General features: G+C 38.7%; 1 protein-coding gene across 2 annotated transcripts in view; it reads right to left on the bottom strand.

Moving 5' to 3' along the window:
* Positions 1-5414, bottom strand: part of FSD1L (fibronectin type III and SPRY domain containing 1 like) — a 118099-nt gene extending 112685 nt beyond the window's left edge. For both annotated transcript variants that reach the window (XM_074197574.1, XM_074197575.1), the window contains exon 1: positions 5300-5414. In XM_074197574.1, the coding sequence (XP_074053675.1) occupies positions 5300-5314 (15 nt within the window). In that variant the 5' untranslated portion in view covers positions 5315-5414. The remainder of the gene's footprint in view (positions 1-5299) is intronic.
* Between the last annotated feature and the right edge of the window lie 15426 nt (positions 5415-20840).

Here is a 20840-nt window from a genome sequence, read left to right as displayed (position 1 = left end):
ATTTGGGTTCAGATTCTGTCAATAAGACAGTTAATGAACAATTCTTTTTTTTTTAAGGTTTTTGCAAGGCAAATGGGGTTAAGTGGCTTGCCCAAGGCCACACAGCTAGGTGATTATTAAGTATCTGAGGCTGGATTTGAACCCAGGTACTCCTGACTCCAGGGCTGGTGCTTTATCCACTGCGCCACCTAGCGGCCCCCCAATGAACAATTCTTAAGCATCTATTACTAAGCACTATACAGAGTGCTATCAATACAACAAAAAGGCAAAAGACAGTCCTTTATCTAAATGGGGGAGGAAACATGCAAACAATTATGTCCAAACAAGCTATAAATAGAAAATAATTAACAGAGAGAAGACAGTAGAATTAAAAGGGCTTAGGAAAGATTTCTTATAGAAACATGATTATTCTGGACATGTTTTGCTTAGACTTCATATGGGTAGCCTATTATCTAATTAGCCCTTTCAAAAGGAAGTAAGAAGTGATGGGGAGAGAGGAAGAGAGAATTTGGAACTCAAAAGCTTTAAAAACCAATGTCAAAACTGTTTTTACATGTAACTGAGGAAAATAAAATTAAAAAACTTAAAACAAAAAAGAAATGGAAATGCAATAAAGGGGGTGAAGTTGAGAACAAAAAGATTTCCGATAAAAGAAGGGATTTTAGCTGGGACTTAAAGAAAGTCAAGGAAATCACTAAACCAAGATGAAGAGGGAGAACATCCCATGCATGGAGGGCAGCCATGAAAATGCCAGAGCAAAGAGATGGAGTATCTTTATTCATGGTACATGGCTGGATCAAACAGTACAAAGCAAGAGCAACTGTAAAGGACTGGAAAGGTGGAAAGAGGATATATAGGTCATAAAGGGCTTTGAAAACCAGAGAATTTTTGTATCTGATCCTGGAGACAGCAGAGAGTCAAAGGAGTTTATTAAGGGGAGACAGGTCAGTCTGCTACTTTTAGGAATCCTTCAATAATAACAGCTATGTGACCTCAATTTCCTCAAGCTGTAAAATGAAGCTAACATGACCTGTATGTAATTTCATCTCATAAGACTGTTGTGAGATTCAAATAAAAAAAAATATACTTAGTTAAAACATTCAAAAACTTTATCATGTTAGCTGTTTTCCTCTTCCTGGTTACAGTTTATGCTCTATCTTCTGGAATGAGAAGGGAAAAGGATATAGGGGCATACCCTCTTCCAACTGGTCCCTAACATTGCTTTTCCAGCTTACTAAAGTAGAGAATAGTCTTTCCCCATGTGGAGGGGTCTCTGTACAAAAATTCCCAAATTCCCAAATTCTACATCCTCTAAATTCTCAAATTCAAGTATCTCAATGTTCACTGTTTAAGATTTTCTTAAATTTACTCAAGTATACTTGAAAGGCTTTTTATATCAAACAAATTCACTTAATATTTAACATATTTTCTGCAATGTTCCAGAAACTCCACAAAATCCCACTATGTATAGAAGTTAATGCTGAAGTTGTCTGTATCCATGGTGCTATACATATCCCAAGCAATTGGCTTTTTTTTCCCCTCCTCTCTTCAAATAGTGTTGGTTGTAACATAACACCACAGTCCAAACTATTTCCTCAGACAGAAAAGCAGCTGGTCAGACTAATCTATTTGCTGACCAGCAGCCGTCATGTTACTGTAAGACTGTCTTCAGTTAAGCCTCAGATCCTATAACTAGAGTAGTGGAGTTACATGAGTCAGAACTTCCAATCCTCTTCCAATTTAGATTTAATGGTCTTCATTTGGCTCCATTACGTGGAAACCATTTGTTAAAGATATAAAGGAGGCTCTGTAACCTGGGGGCAAAGGTGAATTTGACTAGATTTCACTTGGGGAGTGGTTGTACAAAAGAACAACAGAACACCACCTTCCAAAGTGTCTAACAGCCTATCTACATTGTACCATACCAAATGAAAGGTGAATTCAAAAGAATATTAGCATCAAATCCTTGTTTTAATCCTTTACATTTCATTTTTTTAAATTCCTAAAAACATATTTAACTGGAAAGAATTGCTTGAATACTGACAATCCCTCACTTTTCTAGAGCAGAACGATATCTTCATAGCCACTCTATCATGCATCTGTCTGCAAAATGTTGACATATTTGATTATACAGAAAATATATCAAACTTTAGAATGTAACATAATTCTATAATAATTTATATGAGAAAAGATTCAAATCAAGAACATTAAATATTTTAATGCCACAATAAAATGAATCTTCTTTGAAATAGTTCATTTGCTATTGTAGAAAGTTTAATTTAATCCTTCTATACTAAAGTACTATGATAAACTGGTGGTCATGGTTGACCACAATTAGAGTTCAGAAGCAAAAATTACTAATATTTTGCCATTTATAGAATATTAGATTTACAGCTGGAATGGACCTTAAGAGGTTGAGTTCAGATTCCTCCTTTCAGAGATTCGAAAAATAAGTCCTACAGGTTGAAATGATGTACTCATCATCTTTGTTTAAATCCAAACTGGTAGGATGACACAAAAGGCACATAAAATAATCAGTCATTTAAATCAAAACATTTCTCACCTAAAATACGACAATAATGACACTAAAACACAGTTATGCTTAAAAATCATACTGTTTAAAAATTGAATATGACATAAAAATGCCCAAAACATAAAAAATAGAATATTTAGAAATGTACTTTAGTGTTAGCAATAAAAAGTAGACATCAGAAAAGTATATCCCCTAATTTCTTATGGAAGTTGCAAGCATGCAGTAACTGTACTTTAAATTGTAAATGTTCAAGTTAAAATGTTTACATTCTCAATACCTACCTTATTCAAATCTTGAAATTAAAAGAAAATCTCTAAACATGTTTTTCCAATGCTTTTTAGCTTACAACAGAATAACCTCAAATATCCTTTTATCAGCATTTTATAATGTAATTCCCTGAACACTTTTCTTTAGAAAAAAACTAGTTTCCAGTACAAGGAATCACAGAATTATCAGCTGTTAAAATTGGAAGTGACCTTAAAAACCATTTAGTAACAACAGTGCACTCATTTCCCCAAGATTGCACAGATTGTGACAGAACTAGAAATAGAACAGAGTGCTTATGATTTCCTGGTCCGGTACAAATTAATGCCATTTATTTCTATTAAAAAGACAAAGTAAGGTGGGGGGGGGGGGAGCAGAGAACTAACAGTCAAAGGATTCGAATTTTAAGCCTAGCTTTTGGCATTTGGTATTTGGTATGTATACTACCACTAAAAAGTTATTTCACTTCTCCAACCTCAGTTTCCTCATCTATTAAAATAAGGATAAGAATTTAAACTACCTAAATTTAAAGAACAATTATGGGTTATACTCTCTCCATTAGTTTGTGAGCTCTTGGACAGCAGGACTTTTGATTTTTACCTTACCTTGTATTATAGTGCCTACATAGCCTAAAGGTAGATGCTTAATAAAATACAATGTGAGAGATGGGACATTCCCTAAAAGAGGCAGCGTCTTGTAAAAGAAAAAGTGTCTAATTTGTAGTCAGAAGATTCATTTTAAATCCTAACTTTGCCACTTATTACCCTTAAAACTGTCCTTAATCCAGTCACTTAACTTCTCTGGATCTCTTCTCTGGCAAAATTTATATGATGTAGGAAAACCCTTTTTAACTCTAGACTTTACTTTCCTAATAACCAAAATTGTTGGCCACAACATAAGAAATGATGGAGACAGTTGGAGTCAGAAAGTAAGAAAGACCCAGAATTCCAATCCCAGTGATTGACCTTGGGCAAGTCACTTAATTTCCCCTGTGCTTGTTTCCTCCTCTGTCAAAACCCTATATAAGTATCATCTATTCTTATCATCATCATTATGGCACCTCCCTCATCATGATAGGAATTATAAAGTGCTCAGCACATGTCTGGCACAAAGTAAGCTCTTATAAATGTTAATTATCATCTTCATCATTAGTGGTAGTATTTTATTATTCTAATTACATCATCATCAGTAATAGTAGTAGTATTTTATTACTTTAATGATATCATCAGTAGTGGTATTAGTATTTTATTATTATTCTAATCACTTCATCATCAGGAGTATTAGTATTAAAATTTTATTATTCTAATTATATCATTATCAGTATTAGTATTATTTGTATTTTATGATTATTCTAATTATTTCATCGGCAGGAAGAGTATTAGTATTTTATTATTCTAATCACTATCACCATCAGGAGGAGTATTAGTATTAAAATGTTATTATTCTAATTATATCATCAGTATTAGTATTTGTATTTTATGATATTCTAACTACTTCATCATCAGTAGTAGTATTAGCATTTTATCATTATTCTAATCACTTCATCGTCATCATGGGTAGCATCATTATTTTATTATTATAATGACATCATCATCAGTAGTACTAGTAACGCTTTGTTATGAAGTACATCCACCTCCTGGGTTTGTGAAGAGGAGCAAATGAGACACTCTGATGCCTGTTTCGCATAACAAGTGTCACATGAAGATGATGATGATGATGATGATGAGAGTTCCAGCCCTGGCCCCCCCGGGGAGAGCAGAGGACTATGACAAGGCTGACCCTCCTCCACGGCGGGGTTCTCCTACAGGGGGGGGGGGGGGGGGGGGCGCGACCCTCGGGGGCTGCCTCCGGGCCTGCCTCCTGGCTCTGCCCCCGGGCCTGCCTCCGGACCTGTCCCCGGGCCTGCCTCCGGGCCTGCCTCCGGACCTGTCCCCGGACCTGCCTCCGGACCTGCCTCCGGGCCTGCCTCCGGGCTCTGCCCCCGGACCTGTCCCCGGGCCTGCCTCCGGGCTCTGCCCCCGGGCCTGCCTCCGGGCCTGCCTCCGGGCTCTGCCTCCGGACCTGCCCCCGGGCCCTGCACCCCACGCACCGGGCCGGAGACAAGCTTCGCCTCGGACCCGGGCCGCCCGGCCCTGCCGGGGCTGGAGCGCGCCGCAGCCGGGAAATCAGAGCTCCAGACTACACAGCCGCCTCCCACGCGGGGCACCGGGGGGGTCCCGCGGCGGGGTCCAGGGTGGCGGCCCGGCCGGCCCGCTCCCCTCGGGGACCCCGGGATCCTCCGGAGCCGCCGCCCCGGCCCGCCGAGGGGAAGGGGCCATCGCAGGGGGAGGGGCCGGCGCCCCGGAGGGCGAGCGGGGGTGGGGGGCCTTGCCCGCGCGCCCCCCGCCCTGGGGGAAGAGGCGACGCGGCCCCTCCCCGCCCCCCCACTCTCCCGGGCCCGCACGAGCCCCGCCCAGCCCCGCGCGCGAGGAGGGGGCGCCGCTCCCCGCCCCCGTCACTCACTTTCTGGGAATCCATGGGGAGGCCCCGCGACCACCGGAGAGAGCAGGAGGTCGCCGCGCCCTCGCCGCCGCCGTCTCCCGGGAGACTGATGCGCCGCCGGCCCGTCCCCGCCCGCCGGAGCCCCAAACTCCTGCCCCCACCCCGCCTGCGCACACGCCCCTCACGGCTGGGCGGGGGGCGGGCGCGGTCCTCGGCGCCTGCGCGCTGCCTCCCGACGGCCGCGGGAGGGGTGGGGGCGAGACTGGACCGTGACCGAGGACTAAGGGTGGCCGAGAAAGAGATGGGGCGGGGAGGGCAGGCGGGGCGGGGAGGGGAGGGCAGCCCGCCAAGCCCGCACCCGATCCTGCCGCCGCCGCAGCGCGAGAGAGGCGGCAGGGGCTGCGCTGCGGGTGCTCACATGGTTCTTCCTTCCCCAGGACCCTGCCAGGCCGTGCCAGCACGGGCACGACAGGGTGGGTGGGTGGCATAGTGAAGAGGAGGAGATGCAGGCAAGGTATCTGACACGCAGACTGCTGTGTGAGCGTACGGCGACCTCCTCGAACACCGTCTCCGTGCCAGAGCCACAGATTCTTCACGTTTGTACCACAAGTTCAATTTTCAGTTAGGGTGACTGAAAATCCAATGTGATAAGGGAAAAAGGCAATCCTTATTAGGCTAGAGTAATAGTATACCAGGCTCCTCACAAAAAAAAAAGGGGGGGAGGAGGAGGAGGAGGAGGAGGAGAATGCAAAGAATAGGGCAGATAGAATCACAAAATTTTAAAACTACATAGAAGCTATCAAAGTAAGTCCTTAAACAACAGGAGCAGTTTCATTTGTTTTCCTGTCTCTAATGTCTAGGGTATGTGTCTCTCAAAAAGTATTTTTTGCCTTTGTATGAAATAGTTAAGCAAAGAAGAAAAAAAAATAAAAAAATAAAAAAGCAAAGAAGGAGCAAACAAAGATATACTCAAAAGATTTAAAGTGGATAAGTAGAATATTTTTGAAAATAACATATTTTGTAAAGTGGATGAAAATATATATAAGAGGATGCATACTCCACTAGAATGTAAATTTGATATCAGGGGCTCTGTCATTTTTTTTATCCTTATTGTCTTGCAAGTAGTGCTCTGTCATTTTTTTTTATCCATAGTGTCTTACAAGTAGTGCCACTACCTACATTTAAAGAACAATTATGGGTTATACTTTCCCCATTAGCTTGTGAACCCTTGGAAAGCAGGACTTTTGATTTTTACCTTACTTTGTACTATAGCTTAAAGGTAGAAGGTAGAATTTTTTTTTAATTTAATTAAAGAGAAGGGAACTGGCAAGCAGCTGAGTTTGGCTTCAGTTTCTGGCAGATTATAGAATATTTTATTAAAAGGATGATTATTAAAAAATTCCAAAATGAAACTATGAAAACAAAGAGATAGCATCATTTTATCAAGAACAGGAAATGACAGGCTGATCTTTTATTTTTCCTTCTTTTTTGACAAGGTGTAAGAGAAATATAGAGTCCAGAACTAGAAAAATCACAGTTCCTCCGTACTCTCTCCTGGTCAGGTCATCTACATGACTGAACAATTCAGTTGTAGGCTCCACATTTTAGCAAGGATATTGATAAGTTTGGTAATGTCCAGTAAGGGTCACCAGGTGGTGAAAGACTTAGAGACCATACTTTATGAAGATCAGTTGAAAGAATTGGGAATATATAGGTGGGAGAGAAAAAAATGCAGAAAAAATCTCTCTTCAAGCATTTAAAGAGCTGTCTTGTTGAAGAAGGATCAGATGTTCTACTTGGTCCCAAGGGATAAAAGTAGAAGTTAAGTGGTAGAAGTTGCAAACAGCAGATTATGTTGGAATCAATTTAAGAAAAAATTTCCTAAAATTAAAGAGTTATCTAAAAGTAGAATGGGACTGCTTCATGAAGTAGTGAGTTTCCATCAATAAAGGACTTCAAATGGAGCTTAGATGACCTATTTGGAGATGTAATAGAGACAATCATGTTTCAGATGTGGAGTATTTAACCTCTGAGGTACCTCTTAAATCAACAATTATATTACGAGGAATCAATCAACAGCATTTATTAAGCACCTACTATGTGCCACAAGTAGAAAAACAAGACTATGCCTGCCTTCAAGTAGAGTTACTTTCCTTTTCAATTATCTAGAGTCTAGTAATTTCAAATCTGTTTTCCTTTTAATTTATCTTTTTAACAGGATCTGAATTACAATTTCTTCTGTTCATGTTAATTTACATGCAATTAACTTTCATCAGATAAGGATTGTGTCCCTCTCAACACTTCATGTTTCTAATATTCAAACATTTTTAATTCTTACCTGTGACATAATTTCTTCATGGTTCTCATAGGCTCCCAGCTAAATATTTGATTTTAAATAAAAAGTAGGAATCTGGGGAAGCTGGGTGGTTCCAGTCCCAGTCCCAAATCAGGTTGGACTTGAGTTCAAATTCAGCCCCAAACACTTAATAGTTACCTAGTTGTGTGACATTGAACAAGTCAATTAACCCCATCGCCTTTCAAAAAAAATTTAAAATAATAAATGAAAAGTAGGAATCTGTATTTTGATCAAATGGAAAGTACAAAATTGTTAAATGTTCCTGTAATTTGGGTTGGCATGTAAATGAGAAGTAGCATGATATAATAAGTAGAAAGTTTGAACTAGGATCTTAAAGACTTATATTCAGGTCCTGACTCAGTAATCCTTTGAAATTCTCAGTGTCTTTTCTGGCAGAGAATTACAGCTGAGTTACTGGATCTTTATTTGTTGAGAAAACTTTCACACTGGCAGCTAACACACCAATGACATCACCAGTCCAGATGCCAAACCAACCTCATCCTTACTAAGTGCTGCATTTCAAAAATAAAAGTCATGGAAATTTTGAAAAAATGAAACAATTGCAAACCATCAATCCACAGAGTAATAATTTTTCCTTATCTTGAACCCTATATTCTGCAGTATCTCAGTAGAATTAGGAATACTAGATGGAGGTTTTTTTTATCTACAATACTTACCTAAGTGCTTTACATATGTATTTGAAAATGATGTTGAAAATTCATTGTTACAAAGAATGCTTATAAAGAATCCTTGACTCAGATTTCCTCTTGGCAAAAAGGATCTTGATACACTTTAGGGGATACAGTGCCAAGGCAATAGTAATCACTTAATCGATGCTTATTGGTCGATTAAGGTCATATCCTTTAGGTTACCTTTGGTCTTTCAGAGCTTTTTGAGTAACCCTTAATAGAAATGAGGAGGAACAACAAAATTACCATTGAGAATTATTATTAATGATTAAATATAAGTAATATTGTATCCATTGGAAGACCTAAAATGATAATATGTTCAGGGGGATGCTGTAAACATTGTGCACTATATACAATATAATAGATGCATGATCTATTTAAAATATGGGGGGAAAGTTACTGCTCTTTGTTATAGATATGATGAATTCAGATTCCAACTCTTACTTGACTACTACATAATTCATTAATTCGATGATGAGAGAATTCCCTCTAAGGTTACCTCCAGGTTACTCTGTATATAGCTTCTATGTACACAGTATTTTGCTTGTTATCTCCTCCCATTATAAAGGAAACTCCTTAAAAGCAGGGTCTAATTTTTATCTTTCTTTGTTTTACCAGAACTTAGCACACAGTATGAACTTAATCAAAAAACTTTTTATTAAGATCCTTTCTCTACCAGTCAAATTCTCACTCTATTTATATAGGAGGAAGTGGTGTGTTATCAGAAGTAGCCTGTTTACAAGAATCTGAAGGGCATTTGCCAATTATCTAAGGTTTATAGATACCCACAACCATATGCATATCCACCAATTTTATCTTTCCATTAACCCCATATCATATCAATTTGACAACTATATTTCCCATCCCTTGAATATGTTTTGCCAAATCTTTTACCTAGGGTACTTTTGAAAACATTAAACTATAGGAGTAAATGAAAATATAGATATATTTGCTATCAGAGTACCCTCTCTGGGAAATGCAAGAGATACATCCAATCCCTCTACAATCTTTACCTCCCCCCCCCATTCTCCCTAACCCCCCAAACAATAAGGAAGCCCGGAACAAGGAAATTAAGTACTTGTATACTCATCTTGAGCTGAGTAAAGGGCAATTTACTCACAACAGGTACAGTTTTAGAAACTGCATTAATGAATAAAAGAGCTGCCAGATACCTCATTGTTTCCTTCAAATGCAGCATAAGCAGTTGGCAAGAGTTGGGCAGGTGGTGACAATTTCAGCTTCCTGGCTGCCCTTCTCAGTTCACACACTAATGTGGGAATTTATTTTGTTTGATTCTACAAAAATCTACTAAAAAAAATTTAACAAAAATGTTTTTTAAAAAAGAATGGAGCTTGTTTTTTTCTTTTTTTTCTTTTCCAGTGGGGGGGGGAATAGGAGGAAGAAAAAAAGTTTTTGAAAAAAATTAATTGTAAAAATATAAAAAACAAATGGACTTGTTCAAACTCCAAATTTGCTCATCATTGAGCTATATAGCATCTTGCTCCTTCTGAATAATTTCTGACACCAAGGAACCACAAATAGTCCCACAAAGAATTGAAGAGCAATGTTATTACAAAATGAATTTTTATGTTAGGAAAGAATTTGGGGTGATTAAAAACATGATACAATTTTGGAGATACAAACTAATTCATTCTCCTGCCATTCAAATCAAGTTCCAGTTCATTGTCTATCTATAGTGTCTGTTCAACAAATATAATATATATGTAATATATAATATTATATATTATATACTATATTATTATATATTATATACTACATATGCATATTTGAGTAATATGTTGTTTCCATATAATTTTTTTATACTTCATGTGGTTTGCTAAACTGATCTCTTTTAAGTGACTGTGGATCTCATTGTGGAGCTCACTGGATACTCCCATCTGCTAACTAGAGCTTGATGTTAACATGTCTTCCTCAAACATTAGGATACTCAGATACACTGATGACTGCACCTATGAAAAAATTTTGTAAAATTTTAACATATGCACAGGAGATATGGTTGCTTAAGAAAACTTCCAAAACTCTTTGCATGCTGTCTAATGCTGCAGAATCGAATATCTGCTACATCAGCACCTTCTAATTCTTGAAAATAACATGATAATGCAGGTATGAGACTATTAAAGAGTCTTGAAAGCCTTTAACTCTTTCATTTCCCAATCTGAAACTCTATTTTTTTTTTAGGTTTTTGCAAGGCAAATGGGGTTAAGTGGCTTGCCCAAGGCCACACAGCTAGGTAATTATTAAGTGTCTGAGACCAGATTAAAACTCTATTTTTTAAGAAATATTTTATTTATTTTGAATTTTACAATTTCCCCCCCCCCCATTCTTGCTTCCCTCCCTCCACCCCCCACAGAAGGCATTCTGTTAGTCTTTATATTGGTTCCATGTTATACACTGATTGCAGCTGAATGTGATGAGAGAGAAATCATATCCTTAAGGAAGAAAAGTAATGGTCTTAGGTCTTTGTTCACACTCCACAATTCTTTCTCTAGATACAGAGAGCCTAAAATTGTCCCTGGTTGTTGCACTGATGGAATGAGCAAGTCCATCAAGGTTGATCATGACCCCCATGTTGCTGTTAGGGTGTACACTGTTTTTCTGGTTCTGCTCATCTCACTCAGCATCAGTTCATGCAAATCTCTCCAGGCTTCCCTGAATTCCCATCCCTCCTGGTTTCTAATAGAGCAATAGTGTTCCATGACATACATATACCACAGTTTGTTAAGCCATTCCCCAGTTGAAGGACATTCACTTAATTTCTAATTCTTTGCCACCACAAACAGGACTGCTATGAATATTTTTGTACAAGTGATGTTTTTACCATTTTTCATAATCTCTTCAGGTGGTATTGCTGGATAAAAGGGTATGCACATTTTTTTACCCTTTGGGAATAATTCCAAATTGCTCTACAGAAAAGGTTGGATGAGTTCACAGCTCCACCAAAAATGTATTAATGTCCCATAGTTCCCACATCCCTTCCAACATTGATCATTGGCTTTTCTGGTCATATTGGCCAGTCGGAGAGGTGTGAGGTGGTAGCTCAGAGATGCTTTAATTTGCATTTCTCCAATAAGTAATGTTTTGGAGCAATTTTTCATATGACTATGGATCACTTTAATTTCCTCAGCTGTAAATTGCCTTTGCATCTCCTTTGATCATTTGTCAATTGGAGAATGGCTTGTTTTTTTGAAAATTTGACTCAGTTCTCTGTATATTTTAGAAATGAGTCCTTTGTCAGAAATACTAGTTGCAAAATTGTTTCCCAGTTTACTATATTTCTTTTGATCTTGGTTACAGTGATTTTCTCTGTGCAAAAAAGCTGTTTAATTTATTGTAATCAAAATTATCTAGTTTGTTTTTAATGAAGTTCTCCATCTCTTCCTTGGTCATAAACTGCTTCCCTTTCCATAGATTTGACAGGTAAACTACTCTTTGATCTTCTAGTTTGCTTATAATATTGTTTTTTATGTCTAAATCCTGTATCCATTTTGATCTTATCTTGGTATAGGGTGTGAGGTATTGGTCTAATCTAAATTTCTTCCATAATAACTTCCAATTTTTCTAACAGTTTTTATCGAAGTTTTTTTTTATACCAATAGCTGGACTCTTTGGGTTTATCAAACAGTAGATTACTATAATCATTTCCTGCCATTGCACCCAATCCATTCCATTGATCCACCACTCTATTTCCTAGCCAATACCAGACAGTTTTGATGACTGATGCTTTATAATTTAATTTTAGATCTGGTAAGGCTTTTTGCACTTTCTTTTGCACTTTTTTTTTCCATCAGATCCCTGGAAATTCATAACTTTTTATTTCTCCTTATAAATTTACTTACAATTTTTTTTAACTCATTAATTTTTTGGAATTTTGATTGGTAGGGCAATAAACAGGTAGTTTAGTTTTGGTAGAATTGTCATTTTTATTATATTGACTTGATCTATCCATGAACAGTTAATGTTTGGCAAGTTATTTAAATCTGATTTTATTTGTGTGAGAAGTGTTTTGTAATTGTTTTCAAAAAAGTTTTTGAGTCTGCCTTGGCAGGTAGACTCCCAGGTATTTTATATTATCTGAATTTACTTTGAATGATTTTTCTTTCTAGCTCTTTCTGCTGTATCTTGCTAGTTCTAGAAATGTTGAGGATTTATGAGGGTTTATTTTATATCCTGCTACTTTGCTAAAGTTGCTAATTATTTCTAGCAGTTTTTTAGATTATTTTTTGGGATTCTCTAGGTATACCATCATGTCATCTTCAAAGAGTGAGAGTTTTGTCTCTTCCTTCCCAATTCTAATTCCTTCAATTTTTTTTCTTCTCTTATTGCTGAAGTTAACATTTCAAATACAATATTGAATAGTAGTAGTGATAATGGGCAACTTTGTTTCACTCCTGATCTTATTGGCATTGCCTATAGCCTATCCCCATTGCATATAAAGCTTGTTGATGGTTTCAGACAGATACTGCTTATTACTCTAAGGAACAATCCATTTATTCCTACTCTCTCTTGGTGTTTTTAGTAGTAATGGGTGCTGTATTTTCTCAAAAGCTTTTTCAGCATCTATTGATAAGATCATATGATTTCTGATAGGTATGTTATTGATTTAATTAATTATACTGACAGTTTTCCTAATAATGAACCAACCCTGCATTCCTGGGATAAATCCTACTTGATCATAATATATTATCCTAGAGATAACGTGTTGTAATCATTTTGCTAAGATTTTATTTAAGATTTTTGCATCTATATTCATCAGGGAGATAGGTCTATAATTTTCTTTCTCTTTTTTAACTCTTCCTGGTTCATTTCAAAAGTAAATATGTATGCACCCAATGGCACAGCATCCAGATTCTTAGAGGTGTCATAGAAAGAGTTAGGCAAAGTTCCGTCTTCACCTATTTTTCCAAAGAGTTTATATAGAGGGGTGGAGCCAAGATGGCGACAAGAACAAGTCTTAGGTGCTTTCTCATAAATCTTGGAAACTAAGGACTAATTAAATTCTCAAGAGACAGAACCCACAGAGGGACCCAGTGAGGCAGTTCTCCTACTCAAAGTAACCTGGAAAAGAGCAGAAAGGCTGTGCTCCCTAGGGCTGGAGGGGTAGCCCACCAGAGGGGTGGCCTGACAGAGTGAAAGCACTTCAGCCTCCCTGAGGCAGCCCCAGGGCACTGGGAGCAGTGGCTCACAGCAGCAGGGGAGTTTCCTGACCTTCATCCTGGAAGTACCAGGCACAAACTGGGGGAAATGGTGGGGGGACCTCTGCCAGAGCAAGCACATGAAGCCCAGCCCTCAGGGCACACAGTAAGCGGCTTGGCCACCACAGCCAAGATCCAGGAAACAGAGAAGCAGGTGGAGTGGGTAAGCAGAAGCCCATTGAACCTAGGGAGGGGAGTGAAGAGGCCCCCCCCATAGAGCAGCAGGGCCCCCCCACCTCAGCCCTGTGGCAGAGGGGTGCACTTGTGGTCATTCACAGACCAGGAGGGAGGACAGAGCCTCACACACTGAGACCCTTGTGGGAGTGTCCCAAAAGCTCAGAAAGCACCCCAAAAACAGGCCAGAAGGACACAATTCAAATATCATGGAGCTGCAGTGAGGATCACACAGGACTTAGCAGCAACTACATTAAAAGCTCATAGGGCTTGGAATATAATATACCAGAAAGCAAAAGAGCTTAGAATGCAACTGAGAATCAACTACCCAGCAAAAATGAATGTCCTCTTCCAGGGGAAAAAGATGGACTTTCAATGAACCAGGGGAATTTCAAATGTTCCTGTTAGAATGGCCAGAGCTGAACAGAAGGTTTGATCTTCAAATGCAGGACTCAGGTGAAGCATAGAGATTGGAGGAGAAAGGGAAAATATGAGGGACTTAATGAGGATGAACTGCATGTATTCCTACATAGAAAAATGACACTGATAATACTCATATGAACCTTCTCAGTTAATAGAGTAAGTAGAAGGAGCTTTTATAGTTGAAGCACAGGAGAAAGCTGAATTTGAAGATAAAATATGGTATAAAATGGAGTCAATAGAAAAAAGGTACATATAATGGGAGAAAGAAAAAGGAGAGGGGGGAATAGGCCAAGATATTTCATATAAGATTTTTCTTTATTACAATGAGCTATTGCAATGATATTGAAGTGGGGGAGGCAAGGGGGAATGAGGGAATCTTTGATCTCATCAGAGGTGACTAGGAGAGGAAACAGTATATATACTCAATGGGGTATAGACATCTGGATTAAGAAGGGGAGGGAACGGGGAAGGGGGGTGATGTGAGTGATGGAGGAGAGGATGGACCATGGGGGGGAGAGTGGTCAGATATAACACACTTTCTTTTTTACTTCTTGCAAGGGGCTGGGATTGGAAGGCCTGTCCAGGACCATAGGGCCAGGTGGATGCTGGGTGGTATGGGGGCTCAGGGCCTCTTGGCCCCAGGGCCAGGGACCTGTCTACTGTGCCACTCAGCTACCCTACAGCAGAGTCAGAGTGAAAGGAGAGAGAAAATATAGTACATGGTAGTGGAGAAATAAGAAAGGAGGGAGTTGTGATCAGCAATGGCAAAGGTGGAAAAATATGGAAGTAACTTTTGCCATGGACTTATCATAAAAAATGTGATCTACCCACAGCAGAGTTGTTGGTGTTGGAACAAAGACTCAAGCACATTTTTTATTATTATTATTTTGGGGGGGTACAGGGCAAATGGGGCTGGGTAGCCTGCCTGGGGCTGCATATCATTGGGTGTTTGAGGCTGGATTTGGACCCGCGCTTCTGGCTCAAGGACCAATGCTCTGTCTGCCACCCAGCCACCCCTACTATTATTACTATTTTATTTTATTTTGGGTCTTTTTTTTTCTTTTTTTGGTTTTTGCAGGGCAGTGGGGTTGGGGTAGCTTGAATGTCACACAGCTGGGTGATTGTTGGTTGTACAGGGCCAGATGTGGGCTCAGGTGCTCATGGCTCCAGGGCTGGTGCTTCATCCAATGTGCCACGTAGCCAGACCTACAATTATTACTATTTTTTTATTTTAATATTTTTCTCTCCTCTTTATCACTCAAGTGAGTATATTTTTTTGGGGGAGGGGGTATTTTGTTTACTCTTAAACAAGAATATTTTATTAATGTATAAAAAACATCATTTGTACAAAATGAGAATAAATAAATATTAAATTTTTTTTGTTTGTTTTTTGCAAGGCAATGGGGTTAAGTGGCTTGCCCAAGGCCACACAGCTAGGTAATTATTAAGTGTCTGAGGCTGGATTTGGACTCAGGTAGTCCTGACTCCAGGGCTGGTGCTCTATCCACTGCACCACCTAGCCACCCCAATAAATATTAAATATTAAAGAGTTTATATAGAATTGAAACCAATTGTTCCTTAAATGTTTGATAGAATTCATTTGTGAATCCATCTGGCTGTGGAGATTTTTTCTTAGGGAGTTCAATAATGGCTTGTTGAATTTCTTTTTCTGAGATAGGGTTATTTAGGTTTTTAATTTCCTCTTCATTTAATCTAGGAAACTTATATTTTTGTAAATATTTGTCCATTTCACCAAGATTGTCAAATTTATTGGCATAGAGTTGTGCAAAATAATTCTGAATTATTACTTTAGTTTCCTCCTCATTGGTGGTGATTTCACCTTTTTCATTTATGATACCGGCAATTTGGTTTTCTTAGTTTTTTTTTAATCAAATTGATCAGAAGTTTATCAATTTTATTGTTTTTTTTTATAAAACCAGATCTTGATTTTATTTATTAGTTCAATAGTTTTCTTGCTTTTGATTTCATTAATTTCTGCTTTAAATTTTTGGAATTTCTAATTTGGTATTTAATTGGGGGGTTTTAATTTGTTCTTTCTCTAATCTTTTTAGTTGCATACTTAGTTCATTGATTTCTTCTTTCTCTAATTTATTCATGTAATGCGGGGGTCCAGCCTCCGCGGGGTCCTTGGAACTTGACAGGAGGGACAGAGTTGTCGAAATGAGTTGAGTCAACAAGTAGGTAAAGGCAGGAGCAGGTTGACTGACTGTCAGCTGCTTAGATTTATTTTTATAGTCTTAGAATCATATGAAACAAGCAAACTAAAATCATTTCCTTGGTTACAAAAGTATACAATTTTCATCATTAATCACATAATTCATATGGTTACAAGTTTGATCATGTAGTGGTTACAAGTGTGATTATCAATCATGTAATTAATTTTCTTGTCCCTGCTCAGACCATGATGACCTCAACCTGCCTGTTGCCTAGTTTGTTGCTGCATAGTAAAGTTATTGATTAAACAGAACTTTCCTTAGAATAATCTTTGATATAATTTGTTTAATGGAATGCTTCTATGTTTTTGTACCGCATATGTAATGTTTTCAATATGCTCCCTTGACAACCTATAGTGAGGGTAGCTATGCTTGTCCACCTGTCCGTTGACTCCAATAACTAATTTCCCTTTCAGCCCTTGTTGGTAGACGCTATGGTTTCTATGACTTTTTATTCTTTGCCAATAAACTAAAGCTGTTAGAGTTCACATATTGGTTACCTATACTAACTATTCTCTCACCATCTTTATCATATATTCCTGTGTATGATAAGGGGGACAAAACTGTTAATTTCCCTGGAATTCTATCTGACCCATCTTGTATCTGGTTTCCCTATATATATTCTGATATCTCCCTGGAACTCCCAGTGCTGTGTCTTCCAAAGATTTCATAATGCTGAAGCCTTTTGTATGTCTCAGGGAGAGGCAGTCCTGTTAAATTTGGACAGAGTTCACAATCTGTTTTATTCAAGGAATTTCTCTGAAATCCTTCCTTTATAGTCATTCCACTATTAGGATGAGTAAGTTTTGCAATCAATAATAGACCTATAAATATGGGTATACATGGAATCCCTATATATATATATTGAAGAAGGAAATGTTGTTCCATCAGGCAGTGTGACTGCCCTGAGTCTTCTTGCCGCAACTGTGTCAAACAGCTTAGAGACCCTGGCTCCCAACAATGTAAGCATTTAAAGATATAATATATCCCCTGACAGCCACCTTTTGTGTATTCCATAGGTTTTGGTATGTTGTTTCATTATTGTCATTTTCTAGGATGAAATAATTAATTCTTTCTATAATTTGTTGCTTGATCCACTCATTCTTTAAAATGAGGTTATTTAATTTCCAATTAGTTCTGTGTCTATATCTCTCTGGCCCAGTATTACATATGATTTTTATTTCATTATGATCTGAGAAAGATGTATTCACTATTTCTGCCTTTCTGCAATTGATCATTAGGTTTTTATGCCCTAGTATATGGTCAATGTTTGTGTAAGTGCCATGTACTGCAGAAAAAAAAAAGTATATTCCTCTCTATCCCCATTCAGTTTCCTCCATAGGTCTATCATATCTAGGTTTTCTAACAATCTATTTACCTCCTTAACTCCCTTCTTGTTTATTTTATGATTAGATTTACCTAAATCTGAGAGAGGGAGGTTGAGGTCTCCCACTAGTAGAATTTTCCTGTCTATGTCTTCCTGTAGCTCTTTCAGGTTCTCCTGTAAGAATTTAGATGCTGTACCATCTTGGGTACGTACATATTTAGTATTGCAATTACTTTATTGTCTATGATATCTTCTAGGAGAATATAATTTCCTTCCTTATCTCTTTTAACACTATCTATGTTTGCAACTGCTTTGTCTGAGATAAGGATTGCTACCCTTGCTTTGTTCACTTCAGCTCAAGCAAAATACCTTTTGCTCCAACCTTTTACCTTTACTCAGTATATATCTCTCTGCTTCAAATGACTTTCTTGTAAGCAGCATATTGTAGAATTCTGGTTTTTAATCCACTCTGCTATTCACTTATGTTTAAAGGGAGAATTCATCCCATTCACATTCAAAGTTATAATTACTAACTTTTTATTGCCCTCCGTGCTATCTTCTTTCTGTTTTTATTTTTCTCCTTTTTCCCCTTTATCCATATTCCCTGGTGTTTAAATACCACCACCTTCAGTGTGTTTGCCCTCTTATATCAACCCCCCTCCCCTTTCCTTTCTTTACCCTTTCCCTTTTCCCCTTCTTCCTTTCCTTCAGTTAGTTCCCCTTTTTCTCCCCCTCCCCCTCCCCCCCTCCCCTTTTCCCCTATCAATGCTTGAAAGGTAAGATAAGTTTCTTAACTGAGTGTATCTAAGTTAACTTTAAGCCAAGTCTGATGAGATAAACATTCAGCTGGTTCTCATCTCCTCCCTTCTTCCCCTCAATTACATTAGGTCTTTTGTACCTATTAATATAATGAGATTTATGCCATTTAGTCTCCTCCATCCTCCCATCTCTTTACTGTCCCCTTTTTTAGGGAGGTATTTTTTTTTAGGATTTTGCAAGGCAAATGGGGTTAAGTGGCTTGCCCAAGGCCACACAGCTAGATAATTATTAAGTGACTGAGACCGAATTTTAACCCAGGTACTCCTGACTCCAGGGTTGGTGCTTTATCCACTTCGACACCTAGCCCCCCCTGGAGGTATTGTTTTTAAATCATTCTATCTGAGTCACAGAAAAGTTATTAATGTCCATCACTTCTGGTTAAGTATATTCTCTCTAATAGAGTTACAATTCTCAAAAGTTATGAGACTCTTTCTCCTAAGTGGATATATAGCCAGTTTCATCTTATTGGATAGCAGTTTTTTTTTCCCTTTACCCTTTCTTTTAACCTTTTCATGTATCTCTTGAGCCTCCTGTTTGCTGTCTAAATTTTCTATTTAGCTCTGGTCTTTTCATCAGGAAATATTGGAAGTCTCCCATTTCATTAAATGTCCATCTTTTCCCCTGGAAGAGAAGGCTCATCTTTGCTGGGGAGTGGATTCTTGGCTGCATTCCAAGCTCCCTTGCTCTTCATAATATCTCATTCCAGGCCCTTCAACCCTTTAATGTTGCTGCCTCCAGGTCTTGTGTAATTCTTGCAATGGCTCCTTGGTATTAAAATTTTTTCTTTCTGGCTGCTTGCAGGATTTTTTCCTTTTATCTGATAGTTCTGGAATTTGGCCACAACATTCTTTGGTGTTTTCATTTTAGGATCTCTTTCTGGAGGGGATTGATCTATTCTTTCAATAACTATTTTGCCCTCTGGTTCCATGATATCAGGACAATTTTCCATCACTGAATCCTGTAATATTATGTCCAGTCTTTTTTTCTCTTCAATGTTTTCAGGAAGGCTTATAATTCTCAGGTTCTCCCTTTTTGATCTGTTCTCGAAGTCAGTGGTTTTACTGATGAGGTATTTTACATTTTCTTCTATTTTTTAGACCTTTTGGTTTTGTTTAACACAATCTTGTTGTATCATGAAGTCATTAGTTTCTACCAATTCCATTCTTTTTTTTTTAGAGAAGAAGATTTTTATTCATTTATCTTTTGTAACTCCTTTTCCAGTTGGTCAATTCTATTTTTGAAGGAGTTTTCCATGTGCCCAAGTGTAGTTTTGAGAGAATCACTTTCTTTTTGCATTTGCCCAATTGAAGATCTTAGAGAATTATTTTCATTTTATATTTGTCCAACTGTATTTTCCAAGGATTTGTTTTCTTGTTGCAAGATGTTAATTTTCTCTTGAGTTTCTTTTCCCAATTTTTCCAATTGATTTTTAAACTCCTTCTTGATTTCTTCAAGGAGGTCTTTCTGGGTGGGAAACCAATTCATATTGTCCTCAGCAGTGCTAGATCTCTCTGGGTTAGAATCTTTTTCTTCTAAGTATTTCTCCATGGGCCCCCCTTTCTGTGGCCTTTCTTCATCTTTCTGGGTTCTTGTGTTGGGGAGGTGACTGGCTCTCAGGGGTTTGCTTTTGAAGATCCTAGAGGCTTTGTTTACTTGACTAGTGAAGGGCAGGCCAGTAGTGGGCGATGGTTGCTTTCTCTGGAGTGTTTGACACCTTCAGCAGGGTCTGAATTGACCTTGAACCCTGAGCTGGGCCCTGGGGGAGGGAAGGAGTTAATCTCTTTCTGTTTAGTGAACTCTGTTGACCACACCTTAACTTTAGGGGGTGGGGGATTGTTTGTTGTTTGTTGTTTGTTCTGGGCAAAAGGCTTCACTGTAAGTATGGAGCTCAGGTCCCTGGCCCAGCTGGTTTTTTCCCAGGCTTGCTCTGAAGCTCTGTGCTGGACTGACCCTCCTGTAGCTCCTCTCCCCCAGACCAAAAACTCCACAGCTAAAGTTGGATCTTGCACCCACCACTCACCAAAGTCTCTACATCTGGCTTCCCCCCAGCTGCTGTCCCTGAGCTGACCCTCTGCCTCTGTCTCCTAGTTCACCCATGGTCCCCTGACACAGACCTCCTTGGTAGGTACTCTTCTCCTAGCTTTTCTTTCTGGGTTTTGTCAATCAAATTTCTGTTAAGAGGTTTCTCTCATGTTGTTTCTGAGGGGAAAGAGGAGCACTTAACACAGTGCCTGTCTTCTCTCAGCCATCTTGGCTGGAAGTCCTCAACACTATTTCCTCTTTTCTTGCAACTCTATTTTCTAATACATTTGTTGCTATTCTCTCCA

The sequence above is a fragment of the Macrotis lagotis genome, chromosome 8, assembly GCF_037893015.1.
Source record: "Macrotis lagotis isolate mMagLag1 chromosome 8, bilby.v1.9.chrom.fasta, whole genome shotgun sequence".
Taxonomy (NCBI): Eukaryota; Metazoa; Chordata; class Mammalia; order Peramelemorphia; family Peramelidae; genus Macrotis; species Macrotis lagotis.
Note: the sequence above shows the minus strand (reverse complement) of the source record. Positions and strands in the feature narration are given on the sequence as shown.